The 10,702-nt window shown below is 36.2% G+C and overlaps 1 protein-coding gene across 4 annotated transcripts in view; it reads right to left on the bottom strand.

Moving 5' to 3' along the window:
- Positions 1 to 538: 538 nt before the first annotated feature.
- pdxdc1 (pyridoxal-dependent decarboxylase domain containing 1) overlaps positions 539 to 10,702 on the bottom strand; it is a 52,425-nt gene continuing 42,261 nt past the window's right edge. For 2 of the 4 annotated variants that reach the window (XM_049560195.1, XM_049560197.1), the window contains exon 23: positions 539 to 10,166. In XM_049560195.1, coding sequence (XP_049416152.1) covers positions 9,880 to 10,166 — 287 coding nt within the window. In that variant the 3' untranslated portion in view covers positions 539 to 9,879. The remainder of the gene's footprint in view (positions 10,167 to 10,702) is intronic. The other 2 variants (XR_007447792.1, XM_049560196.1) reach the window with 2 other exon arrangements.

Here is a 10,702-nt window from a genome sequence, read left to right as displayed (position 1 = left end):
TTGTAGATGCTCATCAAGACAACTTAATTCTCTCACTAAGGGACTGTATTTTACTTGTCAGTGTGTGAAGGTGGCTGCGATGTGGCCTAATTTTTTATACATGTATAATGAACCTCCCCGGAGCTACAAATATTTTTCCTTGAACCTCTCTGAGTGACCGGGGAAAAATGTATGACCCTCCCTCCACCATAAATAATCACATTTCACAGTTGATGATAAATGGTGTGATTTGACTTTTTCGAGAAAAACATGCCTTTAAAACCAGCCTGTGGTTTTTAGGGTTTTGAGGGCATTTAAAATAAATATAAATTACAACCATTTAAGACTGAATGTCCATCCAGTAAGCCAAATCCTAAAAACTACCCCTCTCCCTAGTGATTAAAAAATTCTTTGAGGTGCCTCCTCTGTTGTGCACCAGCCCCTCCCCTCTCATAAATAAGGAACAGTCATTTCACTAACTGTAACAACAACAATAAAATTGTTAAAATATTTGCCATTACTGAGAAGTAATAAGGAAAATGATAACAATGCAACTTACTGGGTTCATTATTTAATAAAATTATATTTTGTTTTGCATCAGACCAACCTCCATCACTATCTAAAGCCATTCCCTTTAAATTCCTTTTTCATTTTATCAACCAATGCATGTCACTTTCGGGCACAAGAGGTATATCACAGCTTTGTAATACAACATACAAACTATGCTGAGAGAATTAATGAATAAGCATACAACAGTGTATTGGTTCAATGTCCTCATGATGATATATACCCCTGGGATAATCATATCTGATGAAATGGAACACAAGTCATTATATATGTTACATAACAGGAATCATATCAAAATATTTTGTGGTTTTGAACATGCCCTCAGGCATTAAAGCAGTCCAAATTACCAGTTCAACCAGAGGAAATGGCCTATTCATTAAAAAAATGTCCCCGAAGGCATAAACTTCAAATTCAAAGGACACAACTCTGCTTTTAGATAAGCAGTATCTGAAGAGTGACGTTATTATTCATTATTAATTGTAATATTATGGTTAGTTATTTGCCTATTTTAGATAAAGGCAACTCAATAAAAGCAACATATCTACAGTTCCATGCAATCCATGACTTACTGCCTGTGCATAAAAGATGTCATTGATTTTCAAGTCCTAAAATAGTCAATAACAATGAAATGATAAAGTAGACTTAAAAAAACAGAAAAGAAAGATGAATCCCTTTTAAAAAAATTTTTTTTTCAGAAACAGGTTTAAAGTTGTTGCATCTTCATCTGTAATGTTTGACCTGCATGTTTTGCATACTGCAATTGTTTTTTTGTTTTCCACAGCATAGCTTTTCTATGCAACTAAAATTATCTTTGGTATCATTTTTTTCCCAACTGGCACTCAGTAATGTCATTTCTTCATGGTTCTCTACTGCACTTTGACTAGATGCTGTCAGATTGGATCAGACATAGTGGATTAGGGAAATTAAATGTCAGTTTGCTGGGAATGCATAGCGTTAATGTTTATTGCATCATGAAAAGGACTGATTTGTGGCACACTTTTCAAATAACATACTGTTTAATCTTAAGGTTTGGGGGAAGGTGTTTAAGTCCAGTTGAAAATCATTTTTTTATTTCGTTGAGTCTAAAGTCATCAAATTTGTGACTCCAGTCTGACTTGTGTCAAAGTCATGTGACTCAAGTCCACACCTCTCTGAGTTTCACTCTTCAACTGCTGCCACATACTGGTCCTCTTTTAGGCGTAAGACAGTCAGTGTACATTTCTACAGATTAAAACTTGTCTGGGTCTGTTCTGGCTACATTACAGATACACTGTAGTATTACCCCTTTACCTTCATGTGTACAATTCTGTTACCGTCTCTTAAATGCATTTATTCACACAGCACTTTTCCATTTTGTGATTCTCATTTTGTCTGTAAATGTGCTCATTGTAACTAAAGCCTGAAATTGCTTTTGCTTTTCTTGTTTTCTTTCATTTACTGCTCTGCTTTCAGACATCTAGGGCTCACATACAATTGCAGATGTAATTAAGAATGTAGACTGACCAACTGAACCACAAACATGCCAGTTGCATTTAATGACCAATGCCCAGCAGTACAAAGGAAGACTTCAAATCAGATAGGGAGGTATTTTTAGAATTATAACTGATCCACAGAAAGCTGTGGCCTCACATTAAGACTATAAAACTTTGAATTTATTCTGTTAAGAGACAGAATTTACACAAAATGTCAAAGTGTTTCTGCACTGTAAACTAATAGTAGAAAAGATTCAAGAGTAAAGATTCTGCTTATCAAATACAATCAATCATTCAGACAGTGACAGAGGCAGGACGGTCCAGGACATTTCACAAATCAAAAGTTCTTCATAAAGTTATTGATTTAGCTTTGCATTATAATCACATAACAGAAATAATCATCATCACCATTCTGCTTCATTTACACCATGAAAGAAATAAAGAACAGTAGTAAAGAAATTATCTACAGAACAAGTGCAATAACGCTGAAATAGATTCTTTTGTAATCTTCATTCTCACTGTTATTTCCTTATCAAAGCACTGTATGTCACCCGCATTTTACAACTCTTTATGGTAAATGTTCCACCAGCGCTAAAGGTTGGGTTTTGGCATTTCTCATTGTTTTAAGATTTAGTTTTTACATTCAGGCACCTCCATGAATACAAATTTTAAATCATTGTGCCAAACCTATTGAGACTTATTTGCTTCCATTCACTTCCAAAAGGCGTAAAATGAATGAGAATCCCTCACTAATGAGAAACTGTCAATTCCATTTCCTGCTACTCCCATGGTTTCTTTGCCAAAATAAAGCTTGAAGAAATTTCCAACACTTTCAGCGAGACATTAAGGCGTCTAGACAAGATGGCATTACAGTGATCCCACAGGTGTGTAAGATGGTGCGGTGCACATTTTAGTTGACAAGATGTTGAAGGACCAGTGTGTAAGTTTTAGTGGCATCTAGTGGTGAGAATGGCAGATTGCAACCAGCTGAAACTTCTCCCGGCTAGAATTCCTTTAGTGTTCATTGTTCAGGATGTTTTCACTGGGAGCCGAATTATCCACTGAGGTCCCTTCCTTTCTAAAACAAACAACCAGGTGATTAAAACCAGTAAATACACTGAATAAAGCAGTTTAACATTATAAATTAGTGTTTCTCCTATGCTATTTGGCACGTTGCAAACGGGCCGTTCACCCAGTGCCTCCTAATGTGTGCTCACCTTATTTCTGATCCAAACATTCAAGAGGTTTTTACCGGGAGAAGAATTATCCGCAGAGGTCTCTTCTTCCCTTTACCAGTGATTTCAACCAGTAACACACTAAATAAAGAATCTTCACATAAAAAACAGTGTTTTTCCAATACTGCTCATTGTGGAGGGACTGCTAACTACAGTGACTAGGGGGGACAAAAACACAACGATTCTTTTTTTTCAGGTGATTATGCACAAAAGACAACATAATTATTATATTGTATTCGATTTCTGCTGATATATCCCCCTAAATCCTACACACTGGACCTTTAAAACATTTTTAATTCAGTGTATAGGCTACGCATTTTTATAATTAAAGAATAAGAATCACTTTAGGCTTTTAACAATGATAAATGACAATTAAAACAAGCGTTATTCACTTTCATTTCTGTCCATGCCACAGAGAGCCATTGGAGAGGGGCTAAAAAGCCACATGTGGCTTTGGAGTTGCAAGTTGCCTACCCCTGGTCTAATGCAATATTGGTCACAACCAGTCATAATATCAGTTTTGAGGGCATGTTTACGAGCAGTTACAGTGTGATGTCAGGACTGGGCTGGTCAGTTTGAAGCAGGCTGTCTTTGAAAACTTGTGTAGCAGTTGTGGGTGGAGGTGCCTCACTGTGAAATCTGGAACCACAGTTTAGACTGACATCCACAGATTTCACCACATTTCTCTCACAACTGACTGACTTTCATCTGGGATGACCAAAACCACACCGTGTATAGGGTCCTTTAAGATCTACCCTAAAAATGTCTGTCCTGGTATGGTAGACACACTGGATAATAATGTTCACACATGTGAAACAGATTGCAAAAGGAATGCAGGACATGAACATCTCAAACCATGATAAACTGTTCTTGAAAGCTGCCCGATTCATTTAGCTCACTGATGGTGTGAGAACTGTTTGAACTTTGTGAACTTCTGCACACATAAATCCTTTCAAGAGACATTTAAAAAATGCAAACAACATGCTCATCATCGGCCTGTGCTATCTGCCATTATTAGTCCCAAAAGACATCAAGGGAACAGGGGCAAAAGATGGACCTCAGTGTTGGCTGAGTGAATTTCCAAGCCCAGCAGAATCAACTTAATTGTTACGGAAGCAAAAAAGACACACACTGTTAGTAACTGAGTTTTAATAGCTACAGAATATTTGATAATAAAATTTAGACAGCACGGAATTCATAGCATTGAAAACCATGTATCTAAATTTATTTGTTCCAAATTCACCTCTTTGAAATTAAGATATATTAAATCTTAATTATGTTATTTATATGTTATCATATATTTCTTGATTTGCAATTTCAAAAGCTGAATTTGAATATATATATATATATATACATACACACACACACACACGTGTATATATATATACGTATCTATGTTCACAACTTACATATGTTCAGAAGAGTTACAAAAAATAGATTCAGGTTGCTCAAATTCAGCTAGTCAAATTCAGGTTGTAAAAAAATTGAAATAGCAACATCTAAGTTACCCAGGAAAGGATAGACATTTGAGCCTGAATGTTTTGATTAATCGACATTCTATCTAAATTTTTTTCAACTTGAATTCTTAGATCTAAATTTGGGCAATGTAAGTTGAACTTTTTTGAAAATTCTGAAACTTGAGTTTTTGGTTCTGAATTTGTGAACATTGAAAAAAGTATTCATATTCAGCTTCTGAAATTGCAAATAAAAAAACAGTTTAATTTCTAGGAAGGTGAATTCCAAACAGAAAATTCAGATACATGGTTTCAAAGGAAATATTTCAATGCTATGAATTAAGTGGTGCTTAAATTTTAAGTATTCAGTGGCTGTTAAAATTCAAATACTTTGGTTTCTTATTTGCTTCCACAATTGACAAAGAAAAGACAAAAAAACAACAACACACAAACAAGAACAAATAAGCAAACAAAACAAACTGAACAAACAAACAAAAACATCCAGTTGGCCCTCTATTATGGCAGTTGGAAAATGTTTGAATAGTAATCAGGACGGGATTTACTTGGACAGATGTCTGGCAGGATGTATTTGGCAAGACAGAAATATTCCTACAGTTTAAGTGCCTGTGAGGCAACAGTCCTCTGTGACAGGTCACTTTTGCTCAAGCTGCATTACTGACAAAATAAAATACATTCACATAAAACCTTAACATTACTCTGATCTTAGCTGCATTTGCAATAATAAAGGGAATCTGATATTGATACATGGAGCTGTGGCTGGAGTTTATATTGTAAAATGGAGTATTAGAGCCATTGTTAGAACACTATTTTGAAATTTTGAGAATAAAGTCACAGTATTTGGAGAGGGGGTCCTCACACTATCAAAATAAAGATGTAATTTTACTAGAAAAGGATACGATCTTATTGGAGCAAAGTCCTAATTCCTAGGAAAATACTTGAAATGAGAATAAATTTGTTGTGAAATAAACATATTAGGCTTGGGTGGTATCAGGGTATTTAGACATCCCAAAGGTATGACTTTCAATACCTTCAAAAATGCAGATGCTCCCCTTTCTACTAAACTACTACAGTCATGCTGTAGTGAAGGGAATGATTGGACTACACAGTATGTACCACAAGAGGTCAGTCTCTACCAGTGGATCTGACAGCTAAGCTGAGAAAGATGGCAATTGCAAGTGGCGGGGATAACGTTACAGGATGAGTAAAAAAGAAAAATGCCTCTGCTCCTGTTTGGGAGTATTACCAAATGTATCTTTATCTTGTTTTTCCAACTACAAAAGCAGTTTCTTAACCACAAGATTTTATCCAACACATCATCTGCGTTGACACCAATAATGTGTCGTTATCTGCTATGGCAACAAGTATCATTGGGTCCTCCAGCAAGAAGGACGCTTATTTCCTATCTATTCATTATTCTATGGGTTATAACTATTTACTATTTACTTTCACATTTTTGTCTTTAACACAAATACCATCATATACCGTATATCCAGATAAGTGTCAAGGATGGTATGAAGGTATGAAAAAATAGATACTGCCCAAGCCTAAAATGTATATTTCATTACTCAGTTGTAGTAAACAGAGAACAGTCTGTCCACCTCTATTTTAAAACACCAGAGCTGTATACTGTACTGTACTGTACTGTACATTGTATACTCGTAGGGAAATTAATGTAGTCAAAACACAAAGGAAAAATAGTAACTTTATATGTGTACAGTGGTAAAAGATCTATTCTACATAACTCATTAATTAAATATTCACATAATAATAATAACAATTTTGTTCTCATAAAATTACAATTCAATCTCAAATGATTACCGAGCACTTAGCATTTTTCTTAGTTCCAAAGGGTATTTTTTGTAATTTAACTACTTGTGTGAAATGATCTCATAACTGTACAATAATACAATTTATTTTTGCAATATTGTGACTATTTCTCATGAAGTTAAAAAAGTGATTTTTGTCTCAAAATCTTCAGACTTCATTCTTTGTTTAAGAGTTCTTTCAGTGCAAACTTAACCGTAGCGTGTAGAGGCCGAAAGCAAGAGATTGCTACTATCAGTAGGCTTTTTTAAAGATCAAATATATTATGATACTCTACTCCTTCTATACAGATTTATTTTATTATAAATAATTAGTTAGTAATTTCATGGATTAGATAAATGACATCTGTGTGGACTATTTACAGTAAGGAATTTGGATTTCAGTGAGACTCATTGCTTTAATATCAGGCTGCTGTATTTCCAGTTCAGTGTTGAGGTGATGATTAGACGGGGACTCTGATCCTGAACCAATCATATTTCTCTTTAGCGCTAAAGCAATTCTATGTGTTACTGGCTCCTCCTCCGCTCTAATACAACAAGACACCCCGAATAGATCAGTGTAAAAACACAGAGCTGGGCTGAATGTCACTCTGAAAACTCTTGTCCAGCCTACCTTTAAAGGAAAAATCCACCCTAAAACACTTCAATCAGTTGTTTAACTCCTGTTATACCTGTGAATACAGGGCCAGTCAGAGATGATATGACCAGAGGTGAGTAGTTACATTTACTCCATTACCCATTTGAGAGATACAGACCAGGAATATTGTCCTGGTGTATGTGGCAGGTTATCTAATCAGGAGATGATGAATTGTCATTTCATCATAAATCAATACAGTTGTTAGTCCACTTTTTCACTTTTACCTGAAGAAGACCATCTGTGGTTAAAATATTTCCAGTCAAATCCACAACAAATGAAAGACTACCAGAAAAAGACAGTAATGTGCCGAGGTTTTTCCTTTTTTAAAATTTCTTAAAGAAATACTTCACTCACAAAATGACTATTATATTAATTACTCACTGTGTGTTGCCTTAAAATCAATAAGAAAACTGTTTTTCTTGCATGCTTCAATGGTGAACGGAGAATCAAAAAAAAAAACAAGAACACATTTTTCATGAATTGAAGTCATTGGTTCCACATTTAACTACATCAAAACATCCTTTTACAAACTCTCACACAACTCACGCAGTATAATGCAAGTCACATTTATCCATTCCCAAACACATGCATTTTTACTAAAAATTATGATTTAAAAAAACATTAGTACAATGGCTGGGGGATATGGCCTACAAATAATATTGCAATATTTTTAGGCTTTATTGCGATACAAACACACACACACACATATATCTATATCTATTTTTTTTTTTTTACCTTTTTTAAAATCCCCTCTAATCTACTGTACTCTGAAGTTAATTAAAGTAGCTACTGTTACAATAAAGTGAAATAAGGTACTATTATAATAACATTAAATAAAGTATTCTTATAATTTAATAAATCAAAGGAGAACCACTGGTGCTTTTATTTTGAAACACCCGACTCATCTTGAGCCAAAGTGTTGATGTTTTGGTTGTGAACTTGAAGCTTCTGGTCAAGAGTTATTGTTAAAAGTTAGAAAAAAAGTTAAAACATTAACGTGGTGCCATTAAACACGAGGATTTGTTCACTGCGAGTTGGCAACAAACAAACTGCTCTCCAGTTCATACAGTGATACATTTTGCAAGTCGCACTGGTGCTCCGTGGTTGTAAAATGTGACTTAACAATCGTGGCCTGGAGCCCTGCAGATACAAAAATACACACCTTGCCTGCTAACACACTATGATTAAATTTGTTAGAAGTTAAACTGTTACCTCAGTGCCATTAAATGTAAGCGGAACACAAACTAACAGCTCTTAAGTTCATATATTAATAATATCTGCAAGTTACCCTGGTGCTCCAAGGTCACAAAACATGACTAAATAGTCTGGAGTCCTGCAGATACAAAAATACATGCCTTGCCTGCTCACACACTATCCCTGCCGGAAATGGGTCTGGGTGGGCAAAACATGACGAAACATGTTTGTGAGCCTTTAGTTTTCTTTTTTTGGAAGCGAGTGTCATGCCAATGGCTTAAAAAAATGACAAGAAATTTATACCCAATGTTCACAATATGGTCCCTGTCTACATCCCACGTGGAACAAGCAGAGATACAACGACTATAATTAATACATCACCCACCCCTACGTCAATACAGATAGTCTCATGCACGGCAAAGTAGCGTGTCTGGGCACGCACATATGTTTAAACTTTGCTCAAGCAGATTTCATAAGCACGTGCATGCTTAGGCACGCTCAGAGCCCACTACTCATAGGTGAAAGTGTATGATATTGTAACGTTTTAGTGAAAATTCATGTGTTTAGGATGCACTGAGCATACAACTGGATAAATGAGTATGGGATTATATGGGTTGTGTGAGAGTTTATACACAAATGTTGTGATACAGTTTTGCTGTTGTTAAACGTGATCCCCAGTGACTTCAATTTATGAAGAATGTTCACCTTTTTTAGATTCTCCATTCACAGAGGAGGCATGAGATAAAAATACAGTTGTCTTCAAGAATTCAACGTAACATGTAGTGAGTAATTGCTATACAAATGGTCACATGGTGGGTGAAGTGCTCCTTTAAGTTGCTCACTACTCAAGTCGTTTTTTCAGTAAGTACTTTAATACTCTAACTCAAGTAGTCATTTAAATGACTACTTCTACTTGAGTCCTTGTTGTTGCAACGTAACAGTACTTTTACTCAGTTACAGTTTTTGGTTCCTCTACCCACCTCTGGACATGATCTGTCAAGATATTTTGAGTGCAGCTACAGAGGAGTTTGATAGCAGAACATTTTTCATAAATGTACAGAAAAAAATGATACCATGAGAATTCAGCACATAAGAGGCAGATGTGCTTATTTTTTTCCCCCAGACATATGTTTTATGTATACCAGTACACTGTGGAATGAGAGCAACCCTCTCATGTCCAGTTTTGGAGTGGTCAAAAGGCAATTCTGAAAATTGTTGGAAAACATATTTATCAGACTGCTGCAGCAACAGGCATTATATTAGAACACTATCACTAAATAACTAGAATGCACTGAACTGAGCATCACAGTAAAAGAATCCAGGGTGGACTTTGCCATTAACTGTGACAGAGACAAACAGCCCAGTCTAGCTCTCAATCGGTTTCCCTTCAAAATTGGAAAAGTTAGATTCTTAATGTAATAACACCTTTCTTTTTAACATCTGTTAGACTGGTACCATTTGGAGGACGGTTGGAGGACACCTGTAGAGAGAGTCATCCTATCTCTCACTCTGTTCCACCTCTGGGCCTTCAGGCTGCCTCTCCTCTGACGCCACTTCATCCTCAACCTGTGAGTGCTCCTGCACAGAGGATTCCTGGATTTTCTCTGGTGTGACATCACAAGCAGTGTGAGAGTCCTCTTTAGGTATGGGTGGAGAGGTGGGTGGGTGGATGCTACCACTTTGAGTGCTGCTCCCGTCCCTGGTTGTCTCCTCAGCTTGTCCAATGGAGCTGGTTTCACTAAAAGAGTCAGAGCCCACCCCTGAACGCCGGAATAACCTCTGACCTGAGAGGATAACATCAAAACGGGAAGTACACACGGTGAGTGTGATGTCATTTTCCACAGATACCCACAATTCTACAAGTGTCACTGGTAACAAAGACCTTGAACTGTGCAGAAAAAAATGATTATCCTCCATGCTCTCCAAAGATACAAATTACACTAAATTGTCAAATTGTTTAACAATGCCTGACGAAGACCTTGGTTAGATTGAAATGTTGCACAGTTCAAATTCCTGGGAGCTTTTAATACAGTTTGCAGATCTAGTATCTGATTCCTGACTTATTTTGACATGTTGATCCAGCACCTGTACAAGTTTTTTGGGATCTGCATACCCTATATCCTGTCTGTCTTCAAAGAAAATCGGACATCAACCTGCATCTGTCGAACATTAACAAAGTAACTAGAAGCAGTAGTGGGGGAAAACATTTCTGAAGACAGAAATGGACAAGAAGCTAGAATAACTGCCTTGTGGTTGTATGCCTTCACAAACCAGTTGCAGTTACAGTTTACATCCATGTCTGTCCAGACTCATATGTAGC

This window comes from Epinephelus fuscoguttatus, linkage group LG19 (assembly GCF_011397635.1).
Source record: "Epinephelus fuscoguttatus linkage group LG19, E.fuscoguttatus.final_Chr_v1".
Lineage (NCBI taxonomy): Eukaryota > Metazoa > Chordata > Actinopteri > Perciformes > Serranidae > Epinephelus > Epinephelus fuscoguttatus.
The sequence above is the reverse complement of the archived record's forward strand: the minus strand, read 5'-3'. Positions and strand labels throughout refer to the sequence as shown.